Source organism: Ambystoma mexicanum, chromosome 9 (genome assembly GCF_040938575.1).
Source record: "Ambystoma mexicanum isolate Mex_15411 chromosome 9, UKY_AmexF1_1, whole genome shotgun sequence".
In the NCBI taxonomy this organism is placed as follows: domain Eukaryota; kingdom Metazoa; phylum Chordata; class Amphibia; order Caudata; family Ambystomatidae; genus Ambystoma; species Ambystoma mexicanum.
The window spans coordinates 329,006,276-329,029,777 of record NC_090931.1 but is presented as its reverse complement, the minus strand read 5'-3'; the positions used below and the strand labels follow the sequence as shown (position 1 = coordinate 329,029,777).

Sequence of the window (23,502 nt, the reverse complement as noted above, 5' to 3'; positions counted from 1 at the left end):
GAGTTTGCAGTTATCGGTAAAAGTGGAGGTAAATCCGGTTATTGGCACTTTTTTTTCTCCGTTCTGGTGAATCACGAGTTGGCGGCAATACAGTTCCTGGTATTTCCAACTCCAGGAAATTCTGGTGCCGGTAAAACTGGCAATGGAATATCCGGCGGCATAACAGCCAGCACCGGTATCACCGGCACAATGGTATTACTGGCCGATTACGAGTTGGGAAATGGCAGTAACACTGCTGTGTTTTGCCAGTAATACCGGCAAAAGCAAGGCGGATATACATACACCTGAAAGCAGGCGGTAAATGCATACAGGTAATGGAAATGATGCACCTAATGCACACAGGAAGAGAACAAAAGGGCCACCACACCTTCCCCAAACACTTCCCTACACCACCATGCTGCCACGGTCTCTGTCAGCATTCACATGCAGATGCTCCATGCCAACATAGAGCTGCAGGGGCCGCAGGACCACCACAGGGAACATGAGGCAGAGGAGAGGAGGGGGTTGATGGCGAGGAAGAGACACCATGCAAGGTGTGCGCCCATACCCCGGGTAAGGGCCACACCATGGACCCTCACTAACAGTCAGATCCTCACCCTATACCGCCTCAACACGGAAACTACTGCGGGATCTGCTAAACCAGATCCAGGATGACACAGGGTGCAGTATCGCCATCAGGATAGCCATACCACCGCTGGTAAAGCTGGTGTTGGTCCTGCACTTCCTTGCCACGGGCACATTCCAGCACATTGTGAGCCAACTGCATGCCATCTCACAGCTTGCTTTCACTAAAGTGCTGTGTCAGGTGCTGGATGCACTCCTGCGCCATGTGGGGTGGCACAATTCACTACCCACCACCCTGGCAGAGGAGAAAGCCAAGAATGCAAGATTTTACATGGCACACATGCCCAGTGTGGTAGCAGCCTTGGACTGTACCCATATAGAGTAGGTGGCACCCCAGGCATCGGAGAAGGTCAACAGGAAGCGGAGGCAGTTCCATTCGCTCAATGTCCAGGTCACCTGTGATGCAGACCTCACCATCACCCACTGCTGTGCCTGCTTCCCAGGATCAACCCACAATGCCATGGTCCTGCGGAACAGCACACTGCTGGCAAACATAGAAGGGCACAGAGGCCAACAGACCTGGATATTGGGTGAGTATATGTTCCATCACACAAACCTTGCTGTACAAGTGACATGCAATGGGGTTGGGGGACCCCACACATAGAGATTGCATGCCCTGACAAGGCCCTGCACATGCAAGACCCACCCGCACACACCCTACACGACAGGCTGCAACCAAAAGGAGTTGGACATGACTCATGATACAGCAGTAGATGGCCAAGACATGCTTCCCCAACAGTCCAGCCACACACACTGGACTGCAGGTACCAGAATGAAAAATCACACATCTCACAACATGCATGGGCTGCAAACGGGGAGTCTGGCCCACCTAGGGGTGTCCAAAGTATGCCCATGGAGCACCCCAAGAGTCAGGGAAAAAGGGCAAAGGTGACAGTTGGCAACACAACCAATGAACAAGTTCACTGTCCATTCAAAGTAAAATCACACAGTACAACAATACACAAGGAGATTAGTTACTCCAACGACACTCTGAATAGCCTGCCCACCACCAGACACTTCTTGTGCAAACTGTTGGGATTGGGGAACGACTAGGTGTAGGGCCCCCAAACACCAATGGAATGGAGCTCCTGGGGTGTCCGTTATGTGAAACGTCTGAGGAACACTGCCATACATGATATATGATATGATGAGTCATTTATAACGCGCCTGTACACAAGTGATTGTAGGCGCAACAAGACAAGGAAGGGAGACAAAGGGAGGACGAACAAACTATCTTACTGGGCCTTGTGTCATTCAGATCTTGCAAGTGCAGGGGGAAGAGGGAGAGGAGAAGTGCCACGGGAGGGAAAGAACGAAGTGCGATCAGGGCAGCAATTGCTCTGAGTAAATGCAGGTGGGGAGGCCAGCTCTGGGTATTGCAAGGAGGCAGGGGACTGTAGGATTACAGATACAGCCCCAAACTGCACGGAGGCAGTGCAGGTGCTTACAGGCTGTGGAGGAGCCTAGGGCCCATAGGGTTTCCTAGGGTAGCCAAGCGTCCAGCCAGCGAAGCAGACAGGGGGGTCAGCAAGGGAGAGAAAGAGAGAAAGCAGAAGTGAAACAGAGGGTCTTGAGCTGCTTCCGGAACCTGAGCTGGTCCTGCTTGAGTTTGAGAGGGACAGGGAGGCCATTCCAGAAGGAGGCCCCTGCAGAGGAAAGGGATCTACCTTCCACTCTCTGCCTGGAGAAGCGTCTGACCATCAAAGAGTTGGAGGTAGCTGAGCGAAGCTCTTGAGAAGGAAGATGTTTGGGAAGAGAGAGTTGGATGTAGTGCGGGCCCTCGACCCTGGAAAGCCTTGTGGACAATGCAGAGGGTCGTGAACTTGATCCTTGCAGCCACCGGGAGCCAGTGGAGAGATTCCAGGGTTGTAGACATACGATCCCTGGGCTTGAGGCCAAGGACAAGTCTCGCAGTCTTGTCCTGGATTAGTTGCAGAGAGCTGAGAGTAGAGGAACGTAGGTTGAGAAAGAGGCTGTTGCAATAGTCCAGCCTGGAGAGAACCAGGGATCTGGAGATGGTGAGCTTCTGGAGGAAAGTAAGAAAGCGAAGAATACCTCTGAGGAGGTGCAGCTGGTAGTGGGACTTCTTAGAGCGGTCTGTGATATGAGGAGAGAAGGAGAGAGTGGAGTCGAAGATGACCCCAAGGTTTTTTGCCTCACAGTAAGCCGCAGGAAAATGGCCCAAGGAGGGTGGCCAGAATGAAAGAGGGAAAGCGGGAGCAGGGGTCCCATTGAGGAGGATCTTGGTCTTGCTGGCAATGAGGCATGGATCGTTGGAGATGCACAAATCCTGAATCATGGGTAGACAGTCAGGAATGAGCGAGAGAGGAGAAGAGGCAGAGGGGAGCCTGAAGGAGAGCTGAGTGTCATCCGTATAACACTGAAAGTTAGAGGAGAAGGTAGAGATGAGGTGGGCCAAAGCGGCCACGTAGGTGTTGAAAAGCCATGGGGAGAGGTTGCAGCCCTCATGAACACCACATGTGGAGGGAGAGAGAGGTGGTGGAGAGAAAGGACCCCAGTTGGACCTGAGAGGGACGGTCCAGGACGGTCAACCATGCTAGGGCCCAGGTTCTCACAGACGATTGATCAGGATGCCATGATTGACCATGTCGAAAGCAGAGGAGAGATCAAGGAGGAAGAGGACAGAAGGAAGGTTAGAGTCAAGATTAGTGAGCAGACCTTCACGGGTGTTCAGGAGAGCAGTTTCCGTGCCTCCGGCTGCTCGGAAGCCAGGCTGATAGTCATGCAGACATCTAACAGATTCAGTGTGAAGAGTAGGCTGGGAGAAGGACAGCTTTTCCAAGAGTTTGCCCAGCAAAGGAGTCATAGAGATCGGGCAGTAGTTTGCCAGACAAGAAGGATCGGCGGAAGGTTTCTTCAGGAGGGGGTGCACAAGGAAGTGCTTAAGGGGAGAAGGGAAGTCCCAATGGCAAAAGAGTCATTGCAGCAGCGAGGGTGTCAATGTGGTCCTTGATGGCTCTGGAGGACCAGGGGAGCACATATTTGGATGACACTTTCATAGATCGGACTTGTCTAGAAACGTCATCAGGAGTGATTACAGAAAAAGAAGAGAAAGGAGGAGGAGAGGGAGAGGCAGCCAGAAGAGGGCCGGGAGAGGTAGACGTAGTGGATGAGGAAAGAGAGGACAGGATGGCCTGAGATTTAGAGGTGAAGTGAGAAGCCAGAGCCATACAAAGGGCCTGGGAGGGAACAGGAGAGGTGGAGACTGCAACAGGATTGGCCAGCTCCTTGCAGATTTTGAAGAGTTTGGCCATGTTTTTAGAGGCCGCAGAGATGCGGCTTTCATGTGGAATCTCTTCTTGGACAGGACAGTCTGTATTGCCTTTGGAGCAGGGGGCAGGCCAGTTTGTCAGAGAATGTGCCTGATGTCCTCCACTTCCTCTGAGCCACCGGGCACGCGTTTTAGAGTGGCGAGGTCAGAGTCATACTAAGAGTTGCACTTGGAGGTAGGCTTCAGGCAGATTCTCATGAGAGGGGCAAGGACATCAAGAGTGTTAGTGATAGAAAGATGCAGGTTAGAGAGAGCTGTGTCAGAGTGTGAGTCAGTCGCAGGAGTAGGAGGAGAGAAAGTAGCAGCAAAGCCCTTCACTGACACACACTTTATGGGCCGGTGGACCGAGAAGGTTGGTGGCAGTGCTGGGGTGGGCTTCACCTGGGGGATAGAGAGCTTCAGTTGGGAGGAGAGCAGAACATGGTCAGTCCAAGAGAGGAGTGGTGGGAGGGTTGGAGAGGGGGATGTCAGAAGAGATGAGAACATCCAAGGTGTGCTCTGCAGAGTGTGTTGGGCCAGAGTGTAGAATAGAAAGAGAGAGTGTCGCAGAGATTGTGGAAGAGCCCAGAGGAAGGAATGGAAGCATCCAGATGATGTTGAGGTCTCCAAGTAGGAGAAGTAGAGAAGTAGAGGCAAGGAGAGAAGAGGAGAGGTCAGCCCATTCTGAGAGGAAGAGGGGGACCAGCCATTTGGTGGCCACAGTGGGAGAGAGGCCAGGAGAGATTGGGAGCCTGCAGACCAGGCATTCAAAGGAGAAGTAGGCTTGCGTAGGGATGAAAGAAGCAGGGACCCACTCTGGAAAGATCAGGGCTATTCCACCTCCCAGACGGTTGGTTCTGGGTTCGGAGAGGATCTTGTAGCCCACAGGGAGGAGAGTGTCAAAACTTGTAACAGAACTGGCCGTGAACCATGTCTCGATGAGAGCGAGGGCACACAGGTCGAGTCACACAAAGAAACGTGCAGGGGGAGGGGGAGACAGGTAACTAACTAGTAATGGATACCCTCAACAGGAGGTGGGTTCCTAAGGAAGTGGGAGAGATCCTAGGGACACAGTTATCAGCAAACAGTTACACAGTTAGATAGTTACACAGTTCATGGGTGGGGACGGTCTGATATGAAGAGGGCTGGGGAAGCCTACCCCCTCCTATGAAATACATGACATGGAAGAAGGACGGGAAACACTGCAATCACCCATTCTAATTCAGACGAATCCCCACGGACCTATAGTTGACAAGTATGTCGAGAGGTACCCCCTCAGCCAGCCCTAGAGACCAGGTGTAGTACAAATTTACCCCAGAGTGGACGAGGAGCCTCAGGCTGCAACTAAAGACGCCTCAATCGACAGTCTTGATTAAAGCGCCAAGAAGCCATGTTGCTGACACCACGACTTAGCAGCATTAGACATGAAGCACACATGCCATCCGCATTGCTGGACATAAACACGCACTCTAATACACAAAGAACACAAGCAAACAGTCCTATAGTTAGAGGACAGATGCATGTACATACAATCATTGCTTTTATTATTTTTGCCATTAGCCAAACATAGCAATGCATAAACCGCAAGAAGCAAGAGATCCTGAGCAAAGCTTGCAGATGCTTACATGCAAATAACCCTATGGAACTGCAGGAGCATGTACGGGACCTGAAAGAACCAAGTGTGAATAACCTATGGAGAATGTTGTAGTATAGCAGGAACACAGTAGAACCTGCATTATAATGGTTTAGGAAAATTACAGCAGGCCACAGGCCTCTCAGCAAAAGCCGACCTGAGCTGAATTCAGCCTAAGATGGCGGCGCTCCAATGAGCGAAGACCTGCAGGTACTGTGATCAAACTGGCACTCGGTGTAGACAGGGCCCTGGGTCTGACCCGGGCCTTATGGCAATAAGTGGCAGGGCAGAGCGCAATGGGGCTCCAACTCCACAATGGCCCTTCACGTACTCTCTCACTACCCTCCACCACCCTCCACTCCCATCAGTGACCGCTCAGCAGTGGGAACGATATTAACTACATTAGAGCGCCTCGTTCTGCAGTGGGAGCTATGTTAACTACACTTTAACAACATGTCCAGTGCAGTGTACATCAGAGGAGCACTGGTCACAGCAAAATCCTAATTCCATGGGATTCACCATGGTACACAGAGGTGCCATGCCCAATCCATCTGCCCAAAGACCTCGACTATCACACCAAGTGACTGCTTCTATGCCCGCGATCTCGCCTGCTCTCTGATGTACCTGGCCAATACATCTGCCTAGAAGACCAACTGCACTTCACTGTATTTATTTTTTAAAACAATTTTTATTAACCTTTACAACGACCAATCACCAAAAAACAAACCCAACAGTGCATAACAAATAACTTCAAGCGTCATATACATTATCATGAAATTTCCACTGCCTCTCCATTACCCTCCCCCCAAACTCGAGCCTACTCTACTTCGCCGTCCGCCGTTGTTTCCTCTAGGGATACCTCCCCCTCTGTATTCTCGGGGGAATCATGTTTGCTTAGGCAGGCCCTGGTGGACCCAGACAGTGTGGCCACTAAGTGTCTCCAGGCCATCAGAGATTCCGCTTCCTAACCCCCGCCCCCCTATTGGCCGCCTCATTCCATACCACCGTTTCCACTTCTGCCCATTTCTCGAGATCATGCCACCAAACCTCTACCTTTGGTCTATTGTTTGCTTTCCAACCCATGGCTATTTTGCGCTTGGCAAGTATATAGGACAAGTCCTTCAGTTTACTCACGTGTTTCAGTTTGCGCAGTCTAGAAAACCTCCCTACCCTGCATGCCCACACAGATTCTACATCTAGCGTGATCCCTTTTTTGGTTGAGCGGTGGGCTACTTCTCCACAGAATTTTCCAATTTTCGGGCATGCCCAGAACATATGTATCATCCCCGCATTCACTTCCCCACATTTGGGACATGTTTGTATTTCTGCGTTCTTGAATCGAGCGATCCTCTGGGGGGTCATGTACGCTCTGTGAGTAACATATAGCTGAATCTGTTGTAGCCTCACATTCCTGGACACTTTTTTGTGGTATCTCTGAACCCCCACCCACAACCCGTCATTCATGGGTTCCCTGGCTTCCTCTTCCCAGTCCCGTCTCAGCTTGGTCATCTCCTTTCCCACCCTGGACATCAGCAGTTCATAGATTCAAGAGACCTTGTGCCCCCCCTCTGAGATATCATAAATTGTTTCTATGGCCGTGTCGGGTTGGTCTTCCAGTGCTATTTTGGACCATGTCTCTTTCACCCGCCGTACCAGTCTGGTGTAAGTAATATTTTTTTTTTATTTTTTTTATTTGTTATAGTTGAAATTAATCAACCTTTCAAATATACATAATCCAATAAATAATACACAACCAGCAAACATGCCATAATTACATTACACAAGAAAAGCCTAAAAGATAATTTGCAAATACATTTCATTGTTGTGTGATAAATTCATTATTATTTCACTGACTTATACTGACTCAAAGTCACTGTCGGTTCCATCTTTAAACTCAAAAGAAAATTAACAGTTGCAATTTATAATGGCTGATATCCTGAGCCCAAGACAAGAAACCACGACAACTCTTGTGTAGCAAGTTGGAGGTAGTTGCAATGTCGCGCAAAATGAATTTCGCGCAGGGGACGCAGAACTGTGCATTCTGTTATGAGATGCCTCATAGTTTCAGGAGTATTTTGAGTTGTACAAAAACGACAAAAATTTCCAACTCCCTGCAGTTGATTTCTTTTATAAAGTAATTCTCTAGTGCCCCATAGATTGAAACGTAATTTTAAAATATGATGACGATAATTCGGAGAAGGGCAACGTACTAAATATGAAGGCAGGGTCCGCATTTTCTTATGCGGAAATCTATTAGCGTCAGCATCCTGATACATAAGACAACTCTGTCGAGTTGTAATCCAGTCTATGGCATATATTTTTCTTTTGGCTGTGTCTGGATTGTAAATTAGTAGCTCGATGGATACTTCGGCTTTGATTAGTACCGCATAAACAGACATTAGCCATGTCTTGACAAAACCATGATTTGTTGAAAAAATATAAGATGATAAATATTTCATCAAAATTCGTGATGTGGTTGACATAATACATTTTCTAAAGAAGGCACATTTGTGCCAATTGAGAATAGCATGTAATGAAATCAAGCCAAGCTCATATCTCAGCCAACTCACCGGAATACAGTTAGGCAGATGCAGGATGTGACGCCAATAGCGCGCTTCCCATTTGGCCAAATGCATGGGTGAAATTTCTTGAAAAGTTTCCAAGCCGTACAATAGGGCCGGGACTGTTTTTGCAGTCCAAAACTGCCATGCAGGAAGGACTGAAAATTTACCATATTTGTACATTAAGATAGTTGCCTGAGATATGAAGCCAGTTAGTTTGCATGCCAAACGTGCCAGATGACTTGCGGGGGATTGTACATTCTCAAATACAATTCCCAAATAAGTATATGAGGGCACTCTGTTAATCCGAACATGGTTCATATGCCAAATATATGAAGAGAAACAACGCCTTTTTGGACAAACAGCCACAATTTGAGTTTTAGTAAAATTGACTTTGAGTTCATTATGCACAGTATAAGAGTAAAATGCATCCAAAAGTCGTTGGAGCCCTACTTGAGTCTTTGAAATCAAAACCAAATCATCAGCATAAAGGAGGGACTGAATTGTGTACCCATTCAACTTAGGTGAATCTGAAACGGTTTTCAATAAATCAAATCTTAAATCCTGAATGAAATAATTAAAAATGGCAGATGCCAATAAACAACCTTGCTTTAGGCCTCGTGATGTAGGAATTTTTTCAGATAACATACCGTCTAGAGTTAGACGAATTGTAATTGAAGTGTTGGAATGGAACTGATGTATGATGTCTAACAATGTCTCGGGACAATGATCTCTGTACAATTTAGCCAACAGAAGCACCCGACTAACAGAATCGAAAGCTGAATTAAGATCAATAAAAGCAAAATAGACGGTTTGTTTTTGGTGAATGCAATGTAATTTGATGGCATCAAGAGTAAATAATATTATGGAAGTGCCCATGCCCGCTACGAATCCCGTTTGGTTTGGATCACGCAGCTGAGCACGGCAAGTCCACGCAATAAATTCAGCCAGAACAATCTTCGCGAATACCTTCCCTGGAGCATCAAGAAGAGCGATCGGCCGATAGTTGGCAGGGATGGTACGATCGCCCTTCTTGAAAATGGGGATGATAATCGAGGTCTTCCAAGAAGTAGGAATTTTGCGGATGACCAAGATTTTTTTAAAAATTAGAAACAGAATACGGGCCCACTCATGTGGAGAAGTCTTAAACATATGGTTAGACAACCTATCTGGTCCTTGAGCTTTCGATGAACTGATTTGTTTGAGAGAAGCTAGAATTAACTCTTCTGACAAACGGAGTTGCCAGGGTGTTCGAGAAGCTGATGTGCAGAGCAATTTATCATAGATCGGATCAGCGTACAGTGTCGAAAAATGTGAGATCCATTCTTTTTCGGTGACGCCGTTGATCTGAGCGTCACCCTGTAGGTTGATTTTGGGATTATTCAGCATTTGCCACATCTGTGCCGAATTTTTGTTCCTCGCTGCACCGAGCCATGAGACACTGTCATGGTGAAACTGTAAGGATTTCCTCTGTTTAAGCCAGTTTTTATAGCGGCACTTAGCAGTCTTTAATAGCTGATAACAAAATGGACCATTATGAGCAATAATCTGTTTCCTAATGTTCCTATATTCAGCTTTTAATTTCTTGATTACAGGATCAAAAGTATGTGAATGATAAATATGATTATGACGTAAGATTGTGATGTTTTGTCTGTGGGGCTTTAACAGATCATTATAAGATACCCCATTGGTATGCCAGTCATTTGCTTCTAGAGTGAACATGAAAGAATGGAGTTTCTGCGAGGTCCATCTGAGACGATTTTGTGCCGTGTTAATGGATGCTACGTCACGATGGACCTGGCGATGGGATTCATGTTCAAATATCCATGCAAATTTCACAATTAAAAGACAATGATCACTTTTAGGATGTGGACAAATGGTGAGCTCTTGCGCTCTTTGAAACAGAAAAGAGTTCGTATATATATAATCTAGAGTGCTCGTGCTTGAACCTCGATGCCAGGTGTAGTGAGATTGAGTGTCGCCCTTTATGGACCCATTTAATCTATGTAGGTTCCTTTCAGACATCAGATTTGTCCATTTTAGGGCCACTAGAGAAGGTGTTAATGAATCTCGACAATCCAAATTAAGGTCCCCCACAACAATAATGTGGGATACAGATTTTCTAGTTAATGTGAGGTTAAGCATTTTATTCATACCTTCAAAAAAAACCTCATCATCCATCATAGACGGGTTACGATAAACATTTATGAATGCTAATTCTTGAGAATGATCCCAGATGAGGACCAACTGAATCTGGGTGTCAACTGAGGCCCACGGGGCAATGCAAAAACCACTGGCATGATGTACCCCCACTAATAAGCCTGATGAAGGACGGCCTTTGCTAGACTTGGCAGGAAGAAGGGAGATTTCATAGCCATCCCAAACAGGACAGGCGGTTAGCCAGGTTTCTTGTAAGGCAATTAGATGATACTTGGTGGAAAATTGTGCAAAGGTGGAAGGTAAATGAGAGTGTCCTCTTGTGTTCCAACTCAGAAGGTAAGCAACCTCTGTCACTTCTGACGTTGATGGTTACAGGTGGTAAATGTCATCATTCTGTACATTGCCCAAAGGACGCTGAGCGCCGCTATATATATTGGGTTTATGCCTAAGCTGTTGAATATGCAAGAGATCCTTAGCTGGATCTTCTGCAAGGAGAAAACCCATACTGAATAATGACATTTTACATTGCCAGATGGCATCATGAACTAGACCAGATGGTATCCATAGCCTCACAATTGAATTTGTTAAATCAGAAACAAATTCAATTTGGTCAATATCATGTGATGCCACTTTTTTCAAATCCTCGATATCTCTAAAAATGTTGAGAACGCTATTGCGATTTAGATCATAGCTGGGAAAATTTCCCTCTCTACATTTGAGAATGAGTGTAAAAAAGGAAGCACGCCGAGGATGTAAGTGACGTGATATTGTCTGACCCAAATTTTTCTGAGGAGCCCACTGTAAGTGGGGCGTATCAGAATAATTAGGCTCATGATTTTCATGAACACATACACTGGCTTGGTGTTGACTTATAGAAGGCTGCAATGGATGATAAGATTCGGCAGCTACTGTTGATGACCTCAAAGCATTTTGTGCTTGAGCTAAACTATTGGCCAGATAGGCATCTATTTGTTGTTTGAGAGTATGCAACTGTAAGGAAGGAACCAGATCAGCTGGGGGAACTGGTATTTTGGCTTTCTTCTGGTGGCCGAGATCAGTAGTGTTAGAGTCAATGTTCATCAGCGGCCCATTAGTAGTAGAAGGGCTTAGTGAATCTCTATGAAGAGGGTTGGTGGTCTGACCTGGCTCTCTTGTATTTGGGACACCTTTGAACATGAAAAGTCTATGGTGTGCTTCATTTTGTGCTTTTAGTGTCGCCAGCTGTCTATCAGCCTCTATATTCCGGTCTATGGAAGATATTAATTGAGACAAAGGAGATAGAATACCTTTCGTCGAGATTGAAGATGGCTGTGTAAAATGTTCCGTGGAGATCAACGAATGTTCTTCTGACAGCTTGGCCGGTATCGAAAGTGATGACTTGAGGATCTTGTTTGCTATGAACGGTATCTCCGTCTGTTGGTGTGTCATCGGCCTACTCTGACCAAAGCTCAAAGGGTACTCCTGAGCAGCCTTCTTTGATGGATGAAAGTCTAAGGGAGCACTTCCCGAGGCCGGCACGTTTGTATAGGTCAATGGCAAAACGTGGGGTTGCTCGCTCAGTTGGGGTTTCATTGACCAGCTCTCCCCAGCTCTCCCCAGAACTGGTGCGTTCATAGAGGTGGATGGCAGAACATTGGGAGGACCTGGGGGTGCAATTTCCCTTTGTTGATGAGCTGTCGTCTTGCCCAGGGCTTTAAAAAAGGAATTCAGTGTTTTTTTGGTTTGCTTCAGACCAACCATGTTTTTGGTCTTTTTTAGTGCCAAGGTTTTTTTTGGTTTGACCTTTGGGTTCCGAACGTTCAAGGCGTCCAGATGACTAAGGCCCTGACCATTTTTTCTAATATCAGATCTTGTCAAAGCTGGACTGGGTATTTTGTTATCTGATGGAATCTGACTTTGTATCTGTACAGAACACTTTTGAGGCACTGATGTTATATCATGAGAAGCCTCACATGGGCAGATGATACCAGGAATTAAGGGAAGGGCACAAAATCCAGCAATAGGTACATTAGCAACGTGGACAGATTTGACTACTGGTGACAAGGATGTTAATAGATCCTCGCGCTGTTGCGAGGGATCGGTCATACTTTGCTTGCTTGGCGGGGGGATATTTTTGGCAGCAACAGAAACATAATGAACCGATAACCATCTCATTAAATCGTCAAACTGTTTAGATTGATAAGAGACCTTTGTATCTAGGGATTCAAATAGCTTGCACAGGCTCATAAGGGTGGTATTAATAGTAGACATAGCTGGTTGTGTCATAATCATATCATGTATTCGTGTATCTGTCGTCACTTCTTTTAGTACTCTTGGGGTCGGTAAAACAAAAGAAGGTAACAGAGATTGAGGGGAATGGGAGCGAAACCGATCATTTTTAAGAGACATGGTTCCTAATAGATTAGCAGGTGGATAGATCGACATGCTCCCCTCCATAATAGACTCATTTTGTGTTGATTCCGTCAATGGATTGGAGTGATCTTGTAATAAGGGTGGAAAGGGAATTGGTGAAATGCCAATATGAGATGAGGAAAGGCGTGAAACATTTTGCGTCGAGGCCAACATGGTGATATCTGATAGTGGGCAAGGATTATTAGTTACACTAGGAGTTTTAAAAGAGCATAAAGGTTCCTTGTGGTGGATCTGTGATCCAATACCGGAAGTTCCCAAGTGCGATGTTGACATGGCAGAGATCGAAACTATAGGGTCATGCACATCATGTTCAAAAGAAAAAATGGACTTTGCTTGAAGCGGTTTCCCCGAATCAAGGGCGGAGTGTGCCGAGTAAAAAGGTTGAGGACCAAGATCTGTTTCCACGACCATGCAGGAAGTAGAGCAGATTTTGGGTAAAAGGTAAATATCGGTACTGTGGGGGGGCATATTAGATGTAAGGCGGTAGGACATTTTTTTTTTTTTCCCCTCTTTCTTAACAACTTCGCGCTCTGCGTAATATGAAAATGATAGTTAGATAACCCACCACTTCTTGTTTAACCTGGGAGAAGGAGAAACTACCGTGGTGGCCCCCCACGGGGAAAAAATTCCGCCCCCTCCCTCCGCGCACCGCGAACAGCAAACAGCACTCGCTGTACTCGACGTGTGCGCGGCGCCTGTGCGCGGAAGGCGTGGTAGTTATGGATGATGAGAAGGGCGGGGTTAGTGAGGGGCGGCCTCACAAACAGGAAGGGACCTTTAAAAATAAAACAAACAAAGAGCACAATAAGCACTTGCATCCAACGTTGTGAACAATAAAAGGGAGGGAACGTACTTTATGACGTGTCACAATAGAACCACCCTTTTTCCCTTTGACACACTGGGGAGCTCCTGAGAGTGCACACGTGTCACAATAGAACCACCCTTTTTTCCTTTGGGACACTGGAAGCTCCTGGGAGTGCACACGCAAGCACTGTCCCTCCCCTGGATATGTATAGTGAGCCCCCAAGAACACAGTCACCTTGGTCAGGCACACTAGGTGCAACTGTAAAAGACGTCCTCCAGGCAGAGAAAAGTTCCGCGTTCACCGCAGCGCAGGCAAGCGCAGGCAATCCACACACAGTCTCCCTCCGACAGCACAGGCGATCCAAACGAAGTCTTCCTCCAGCAAACAGCACTCGCTGTACTCGACGTGTGCGCGGCGCCTGTGCGCGGAAGGCGTGGTAGTTATGGATGATGAGAAGGGCGGGGTTAGTGAGGGGCGGCCTCACAAACAGGAAGGGACCTTGGTCAGGCACACAAGGTGCAACTGTAAAAGACGTCCTCCAGGCAGAGAAAAGTTCCGCGTTCACCGCAGCGCAGGCAAGCGCAGGCAATCCACACACAGTCTCCCTCCGACAGCACAGGCGATCCAAACGAAGTCTTCCTCCAGCAAACAGCACTCGAAGTAATATACTGCCCTGGGTGTAGACCTGTTTCTTCTACCAGTATGTTAAATTCCATTACCTTCCCATCTTGCCATACATCTCCTAGCATTGCAATGCTCACCGGTTCCCAGTGCTTACGAATTGCCTTCCTCAGTTGCTCGTCCACTCCGGTCAATGCCACTAGCGGAGAACACAGGGTCGGGTTCTCCATGACCTGGCAAGCCTTACACCACATCTTCCATCCCAGTTCTAACATCCTCGTACCCCTTTTTAGCTCTGGATTTGGCAGCCATATCCATTCTTTCAAAAAGAACGGAACACATTCGGAACTCAGCAATCTGGACTCCGATGTTGAGTCTTCCGTTAACCACTTAACCACATATTGTAGTTGACTGGCCATATAATAGACCTCAAAGTTGGCCAATTTTATGCCCCCTTTATCATACATGTTCTGCAGTTTCCACAGGGCTATTCTGTTCCTGGTATTGTGCCATATGAACCCTCTACATATGCTTTGAAGTTTAACAAAGAATCTCTTGGGTATCATATATGGTATATTCCTGAAGAAGTGCAACAACCTCAGCAATACCACAATCTTCAACAATGCCACCCTCCCTACCATGGCCAAAGGGAGCTTAGCCCAGAATCTCATACTATTCTCTATGTTTTCCACAGCCTTCTCTGTGTTATGTTTGTATTAATCCTCTACTGTGTGGTAAATATCAATCCCCAGGTATTTAAAGGTTCTAGTCTCCCAATGGATTTGTAATACTTGTAGATTTTCTTGCGGAATGCCCTTATATCTCCCTAGGGCGAATATGCATGATTTCTTAGGATTGACTGTAATGCCAGAGAGCAGCGCAAATGGCTCCATAACTTCTAGGATATAATGCAAGTTTTCCTCAGGATACTTCGAGTATAACAGCATATTATCAGCATACATTGATATTAAATGTGGCCCTCCTATCGTATAGATCCCCACCTCCTCATATTTTTGCCTCAAACATATCGCTAAGGGTTCCAGTGCTAGGATAAACCACATCGGGGACCAAGGTCATCCCTGTCTGGTGCCCCTACTAAGTTGCCACCTCTCTGAGATGATCGCTCCCATCTTGACTCTAGCTAGTGGCTTACTGTACAGTAGTTTCCCCCACTTCAGATACCGGGCCCAATTCCATATTCTTTTAGGGCTGCCTTCAGCCAAGGCGACTTGACAGAATCGAAGGCCTTCACCGCGTCTAATGAAATAATTGCAACTTCGTGCAAGTCCCTTTGTGTTTGCTCTATGACATGGTGGAGCCTCCTGAGATTGTTGGATATGCTTCTGTGTGGAACATATCTGGTCTGGTCAGGATGCATGAGTTTGTGAATCACTTATCTCATTCTATTTGCCAGCACAGCCGTGAGTATCTTGCTGTCCTGTTCAGCATGGAAAGCGGTCTATGCAACCCGCAGTCCGTGTTTGGCTTGTCAGGTTTGAGAAGCGGAATAATAATTGCTTCTCTTAGGGATTACGGAAGTATCCCTGTTTCTAACGCTTCGTTCAACATTGCCAGTAACGGGGGGAGCACTTGCGTCTTATATGTTTTGTAGAACTCACTGGGGAGCTTAATCACTGCTTCTAGTTCCTCCGCCATGATTGGGGCCTCTAGGTTCTCCCTCTCTTCAATTCCCAATTTAGGCAGGCCAATATCCTCCAGTGTTTCGACCATCTCACTCCATTCACTCCCTTTAACGTCTCCATACAGTTGCTGGTAGAACTCAAGGAACCCACCATTCACGCCCTCTTGGGTGTCAAGTATTTGTCCATTCTCCCCCTTTATTGCTCTGATCGTTGGTCTTGGTGTCCCTTTTTTATGCAACCATGCTAGCAACCTCCCCGGCTTGTCCCCACCAGCGTGCTGCCTCTCTATGTATTTCTTGTAGTTCAAGTTGCATAATCTCTCCCAGTGCCCTCCACACTCCTGCTGCAATTGACTTGGTTTCGGCTTCCTCAAGGGAGTTCTCTCCTCTATGCATAATTGCCTCTAGTTTCGCCTCTGCCTTTTGCAACTCCTGTGTTATACCCCCTTGAAGGTCTTTGGATTTAGCTATAGCTGCTCCCCTCACCACCACCTTAAATGCCTCCCATAGGGTACCAGCCGATTCCACGCTTCTAGTGTTATTTTCGAAATATTCTACAATTTCTTCTCTCAAGTCCCCTCTGAACAATGTGTCTTTCAATGCTTCGGCTCTGAGCCACCATGTTGGGATCCTAGCTCTAGGAGGCAAGTATTGCCATGTTAAGATCAGTGGCGAGTGGTCTGATAGGACCCTCAATTTGTATTCCAACCACACTAGCTCCCCGTCAGCTCCTGAGTAGCAAGTGTAATGGAAGTCAGGCGTGTGTAATGGTCAGCAGTAATTGCCTGACCCTGCCTGACCATTGTATTGGGACATGTCAGGTATACGGCATGGGCGTTAGTCCGTTTTCTCTCACAGTGAGCTGTCCGTGAGAAAATGTTTGTGTTGGGAAAGAGGGGGGGTTGAGTTCCTAAGTTTCCTATTTGGTGGGATGGGGTAAAGGTGTTACAGGGAAGGGGATACCGTGTCTCACCATCCGGTGTCCCACTTCCATGCCCCGAAGACCTCTCAGTCAGGTGATCCTCCCACACTGGTCCACCCCCGAGAACTGGATCCAAAAGCGATGGCTGTGTCCTGGATTGGATGACAGATCCCCGGGGACTAGTGAGTGAGACACCTTCTGCTTTCTCACAGTATTCAGCATTTGTTAGTACCTCTAAATGAACCAACCGGTAAGTTCTCTCGTAAACGGACAAAATGTCATTAACATCCTTACAAGACAGTCTGCTTACAATAAAAATACACAGTTCAGTACTTGGTAAACTCACCTGCGATTTGGGCCCTCAGAGTGTCCACCAACGATGACAAGGATGACATCTCTTTCTCTCTTTTGCTCATCTTGGTCTGCAGATCTGTTGACAAAAAAACGAATTAATTAAATGATTGTGTAAAATGCAATTTGTTATACATAACAAGCCAAAATTACTAATGGAAATAGGTTACTTAGAATTATAAGGTAATGACTTGTTGGATCCTGGAAAAAAAGATGCAGCCTTGGAAACAAAATATGCAAATGTTATGATAAACTGAGAATCCCTCAAATCGCCATTTAGCTGGAGGCATGACAGGGCTGTCCCACGTGGCCCGTATTATATCCCCTTTACATTGAGTAATTGTCAATCAAGCACAGACCGGGGGGATAGGATGCAATTGTTTATCCTTAATTATAAAATCAGACTGTATACAGATGAGCTGTCAGTATTACCATTACACACAGACATTATGTTTCCAGAGTTAATCAATATATGTGAATGTGTCTGAACTATCTCAGGGTATAACATTAACCAACATAAAGGTGAGATGCATACTTGCAGCACATTTACACTACAATAAGTTAAGAAGGAGAGGAGATGTTTGGCATAAATAATTTCACAGGAGTTTGAAAATAATGTTTCAAAAGAATGACTTGGAACAAATAGTGTCCACTCTATGGACACTCCCGCCCCCTGCACACCTCAGTCCTGACGAATCACCCAATATTTTAAATTAGGACTAACAATGTCAAGGTTCATATTGATACTGATATTTTATTTCTATCGCGCTCGTACACAAGTGTTTCAGAGCGCGACAAGGCAAGGGAGGGGAACAGGGGAGAAGAAAACAGCGATCTTACTAGGCCCAGTGACATTGAGAACGCGCAAGTGCATGGTAGAGGGGGAGGGGAAAAGTGCATGGAAGGGGGGAGAAGTGGAAAGTGCGAAGCAGAGGAGAAACAGATAAATAACAATAAATAAATAATAAAGGCAACAAACAGTGGTAGTGCAGCCAGCAATTTGCAAGTGCTAGGTTTAAGACAGCAGCCAGGGTAGGTCTGATAAGTGCAGGAAGAAAAGGGGGGGGCTGTATGGGTACAGATACAGACCCCAGTGCAAGGGGTGGCCCGGAAGCACTGTGGGAGGGTGGTAGGGTGAGCAGGTACCTGGGCCCGGATGACAGAGGGTGGCCAGGTGCACGGTGCCAAGAGAGAACAGATCAGCAGGGGAGAGGGGGAGCGAAGGCAGAAGAAAAGAGGAAGGTCTTGAGATGCTTCTGGAACCGGAGATGGTTCTCCTCAAGTTTTAGATTGGCAGGGAGGCTGTCCCAGAGGGAGGCCCCAGCCGAAGACAGAGATCTAACCCCAGCTTGTTTCTTTGAAAAACGACTGACCCTGAGGGAGTTGGATGTAGAGGAGCGAAAAGCTCGAGAGGGGAGGTATTGGCGGAGGGATAGCTGAAGGTTATTAACAAAAACACGCAAAATTGAAAACTCTGTACAAATCAATCAAAGTTCTTTCTTTTTTCATATTCAGATGGAGGCCAAAGATGCTCTACGCGTTTTGGGATGTCTTCCCCTTATTCAGGAGCAAAATATCTGTGGGTAAATAAACCCAATGTCTTGCACGTAATTTTCTTTATATAAATATCATCACATTTCACCATATTGTTAATTTTTGTGTACCTCATCCCACTTCCCAGGTAGTCAACATGCCAGAGGGTGTACAGACTATGGTACACTGTGTGCATGCCTCGGTTGGTTGTAAATAACCGTGGCATGCACACTCATATATATCAGGTCACCACCATATGTTCTGGATGCTCTTTTCCCAATCACTAACATGATTAATCGTGTTAGTGATTGGGAAAAGAGAATCCCCCCTCAGGGGTTTGAAGATACAGGTGAGACCTGCCCACATATTTGTGATTGGAACTGGAAATTATAGGATACACGCTGACCTAATAATGATGTTACTTGTGACTCCTACAGCTGTACCTAAGTCAATTTACTTACTGAATTAAAGCTATTGAAGAGGCCAGGTAGGCACTTTTTGTAATACCCTCTCTGCTCACCTGTTTGGGTGGTCCTTAAATAGAAAGTCGAACATGTGGTGGTGACCTGATATATATGAGTGTTTATTATGGTGGGGGGGTCCCCCACGGTTATTTACCAACAGAGGCATGCACACAGTGTCCCATAGGCCATAGTCTGTACACCCCCTGGCATGTTGACCACCTGGGAAGTGGGATGAGGTACACACAATTAACAATATGGAGAACTGTGATATTATCTATATAAAGAAAAATACATGTTTATTTACTTTTGTACCCACAGTTTAATTTTTTGCTCCTGAAGAAGTGGAAGACATCCCCGAAACACGTAGAGCATCTTTGGCCTCCATCTGAATATGAAAGAATAAAGAACTTTGATTGATTTGTACAGAGTTTTCAATTATACATGTTTTTGTTAATAACCTTGACGTGGTTAGTCCTAATTAAAATACTGTTTGTTTTGTTTGTTTATTTATTTGGTAATGCGCACCAAAACCCTTAGGTAGCTGATTGGCTGATTTGTCAACACCGAGGGGTGCAGGGGACGGGAGTTTCTATCGATTGGACACTATTTGTTCCTAGTGTATTACGGCTTCGTGCCAGGCCCGGTATTCCTCCCCTGCACCCAAACATTTGTTGAATTATTGAATACTTCAAAGAATAGCTTGAGTGCTATTAGGTGTGCACCTATCGGGGTAGAGTATGTCAAAAGATTGACTTCCCTGTGCTGAAACTAATTTGCAGGCTTCTGGAATAGAATCAACAGTGCTCAACATCAATATTAGGATCTATAAATTATGTACAAATGATGTTCCCTTCCATTTCTTTTCATGCTTTAACATCCACCCATCCATGTATATAACAGGATGAGCCTGTCTGTCTGAATTGGTTGCAAGCACATACTTTCTCTACAAAGTGTCAACAGGGTTTAATAGATGTTTGGCCTTGTACAAATCAATGTGGTTGAAATAGATGCAGCAAGGGATTTGAAATAAGGACATATGCTATGACAGAGACAGCGCTTATTTTATTAACTAGCACCCTTATGCGAACTAGTTGAGCGCAGGCATCCCAGCTAAACAGGACGACAGAAACTATCAGAGGTTAGTACCTGAAATGTTGCCTTCGCAGGGGCCGTCTGCCCCCAATGTTCCCTGTATCTGTGCCATGGGTGCTGTGCACCCCCTGGTGTAATTCTGGTGTCACCTTCCACACTATGACCCTTGGCCTTCCTGCCTCCTGGCTGTATGTATGCCTCACAAGTGACTTTTCCACTCCCATTTCAGTAGTAACATGGTACACTGAAACTGTGTTTTTCTTTTCTGTGATTGCTAATGATTTTATTCCGGCTTCACCCCCCCACCGTTGGTGGGTGCTAAACGCCTATCACTCCCGGGTGAGGGCAATATTGGGCAGTGTGGGCATTATGTACCTATAACCATCCTTGCATCTCATGGGCTTGATCCCTTCTGATTGGGATCTTGCCCCTACCCCTGCCATGGCTCAAGTGTGCCCTTTTGGACAGTCCTGATTTTTCCAGTTATTTTCTTGCTAGCATCATGGTCTTCTCCTCCAACCTCCTCCTCATGTCTCTAACCAACACCCTATAGCTGGCACCAACCTCCTCCTGATCTCTTACAGCAACCTCCTACAGAAGTGTCCAACAACCTCCTCCTGATCTCTTACAGCAACCTCCTACAGAAGTGTCCAACAACCTCCTCCTGATCTCTTACAGCAACCTCCTACAGAAGTGCGCAACAACCTCTTACTGATCTTTGAAACAAACTTCTTCCCAAAAACTACAAAATAACCTTCTCCTGATATCTCCACCCAGCATCCTGACCTCTGGCCCCTCCCACTTTCAATCATCTCATAACTCCACTCTTTCTCCAAACTCCTGCCTCAGTCTCAAATTCAATGCATGATCCTACTCCAAACACCTACACTGCAGATTGAGATCCTAAGCTTATAGTGCCCTGTGACCCCACCCTTATCAGCCTTTGCTTTGTTTGGGGCTCTTAAGTCTAGACTCTGGGCACATAATGCCTGGCATTTTGCCCCAGGACTGTGCAGACAGTCTTAAAACCTAATTTATTTAGAAAAATATGTTTCTGCAGTTATCCAGTGAAATAATGTGTCAAACAGACATTAGGCTTTATTATTGGGGAACACATTTTCCTGTAATTTAATTTTTAATAAAGATGGACACTTCATTACCGTTGAGCAAAACAATAGAAATGTTAAGAAAAGTGAGGAATAATACATTTTACAAGATGGATTCAATATACAATTTATCTCCAGAATGTACGAATGCAATATTCCCTCCAGCTTTTCAGTTGAAAGCATGTAAGTCAATCATGGAAATGGGATGGGCTGAGTCTGTTAGGCCAACATGTTGGTACGGGTGGGTGACATCTTTCCTAAAAAGATCATACAAGCACTACTTCAAGTTTATGTTCCTTTTTTCATATATTTCAAATTGAGATCTCACCTTAATAAGGGTGCATGGATATTTATTTTAATTCTTGATAGAGCGCCAAATCGCCCGAAGGCCTCATGGCACACATAAAGACAGAAAACAAAACATACAATCAGATACAATCAAGAAACCTAAATCAAAGAGAACTGAAAGAGGAGTAGGGAGTAATAAAGAGATGGTTCATCAGACTCTTCTTAAAGTCAGGCAAGGAGGTGGAGGTCTAGAGGTGAAGGGGTTCCACAGGACTGGAGCAATGACATTGAAGTTTGTCTTACCAAATTTGGCCAGGCAAAAGCGAGGCTGACAAAGCATGACCTGTTCTGTTGACCTGAGTGCTCGTCCTGGGACGTATCGTTGGATACGTTTAGCTAGATAGCTGGGTGCAGAGGCATTCAGGAATTTAAAGGTGAGTGTTAGTATCTTGAAAGATATCCTGTGCCTGATAGTAAGCCAATGCAGTTTTTGCCGGGCTTCGGTAATAGAGTGCTGTCATGATGCCTACCCCCGGGCATCCGGACCAGGCCCATCAGTCCCGGGAGCAGGCATCCAGATGCTTAGAAAAAGCCCAGCAGCCCCGGCTAGGGGCTATCTGGTTACAGTCCTGGCGCCGTAAGCACCAGGCTCATAGAAGGGGTCAGTCCTGGCACCACAGGCGCCAGGCTCATATGCTTACACTTACCTCATGCAGACCATGCTGCTAAGAATCCAAGCCAACGTGAAGCCTGAAGGGGACTACTTTACTTCAGGGACTATTTTCTTACTCGGGTGTGGTCTTGGGGGAACTTCTTACCTGGGACTACTTTGAAGGCTATTTAAACCACGCCTGAAGAGCAGCACACGCTTCGCGTTATTTTGCATCCTGCAGCGTAACGCTCACCGTGCCTGCAAGTCAGCATCCAGCCTTCTGCCACGCCCGCCTCGAGTCTGGAGCTCCTAGAGAAAAGGGGAAGAAGGAGGAAAGGTTAGAACAAGAACATTACTTCTATTCCACACCTGATTCCGGATCCATCGTGCCTTCAAACAAGGAAAGAGACGTTAATTTGATACGCGTCGCATCGCCTGCTGTAGCGCCGTGCTATACTCACCAGCCTTCGCAGCACCTCCTCGATCTGCCGCAGTCTCCATCACATCTTCGCCGAACTCCGGCACCTAAGGGGGACAGAAGAACAGCAAGGTGAGCCGAAAGAATAAACAAAGGCAATCTCTGTTACCACCATAGACTTACCTGATTTTACCGCCGGAGGCATTTTTCATCTCCACGGTCCGACGCAGCCTCCATCTCATCTTCGCCGAACTCTGGCACCTAAGGGGAACAAAAGAACAGCAAGGTGAACCGAGAGAATAAACAAAGGCAATCACTTTTACCACCATAGACTTACCTGATTTTATCGCTGGAGGCATTATTCATCAAGACGTCATAATTTCTCACGCCACACCTGTAATAAGAGGGAAAGCAACAGATTAAACACAGGTATCATTTACCGGACAGTGTTGGGTAATACAGACTCTTACCTGAACGCTACCAGCTGCCACGAGGCAATCTTCTCTTGGGTCAAGGTGCAAGACAAAAGGAATTGGACAAGAGTGAATATCAGACATTTTGAACTCTTACGAACTATATACTTACGGTTCCTCGCCAGGGACCTCAGAGTCAATATTGGTCTGGAACTCTCCCAATTCCTTCGGACCAGTGAAGTAACTGGTTATCTACGCGCCCCTGCATTCCACGCATGATGGAGAGCTCATCTTTTATAAACATAAGGTGAGACTATGAAAGGAGATATCGGAGGTGATTAGTGGGGTGTTATCTATCAAATCCACGGGTGGCTAATTCCCTTTCTCCACTTTCAAGAGAATACTTCTACGGATCAAGCAGACGAAATTAGGCGGGCCAGTCCAGTCTGTCATCTCTGCACTACGCGTCACGTTGGTGGAGACCGCAGCTGTCCAGTTCCGATCAACGCCCCTGTGGGAGCCAGGTGAGCGTAA

At 46.3% G+C, this 23,502-nt stretch overlaps 1 protein-coding gene and 1 long non-coding RNA gene across 6 annotated transcripts in view; one reads left to right on the top strand and one right to left on the bottom strand.

The window, feature by feature from the left end:
* The window catches only part of CLIP2 (CAP-Gly domain containing linker protein 2), a 705,753-nt gene that overhangs the window by 19,010 nt on the left and 663,241 nt on the right, over positions 1-23,502 (bottom strand). For all 4 annotated transcript variants that reach the window (XM_069614741.1, XM_069614743.1, XM_069614740.1 and 1 more), the window contains one exon: positions 16,998-17,081. In XM_069614741.1, coding sequence (XP_069470842.1) covers positions 16,998-17,081 — 84 coding nt within the window. The remainder of the gene's footprint in view (positions 1-16,997; positions 17,082-23,502) is intronic.
* The window catches only part of LOC138488027 (uncharacterized), an 80,863-nt gene that overhangs the window by 38,411 nt on the left and 18,950 nt on the right, over positions 1-23,502 (top strand). The window lies entirely within an intron of this gene.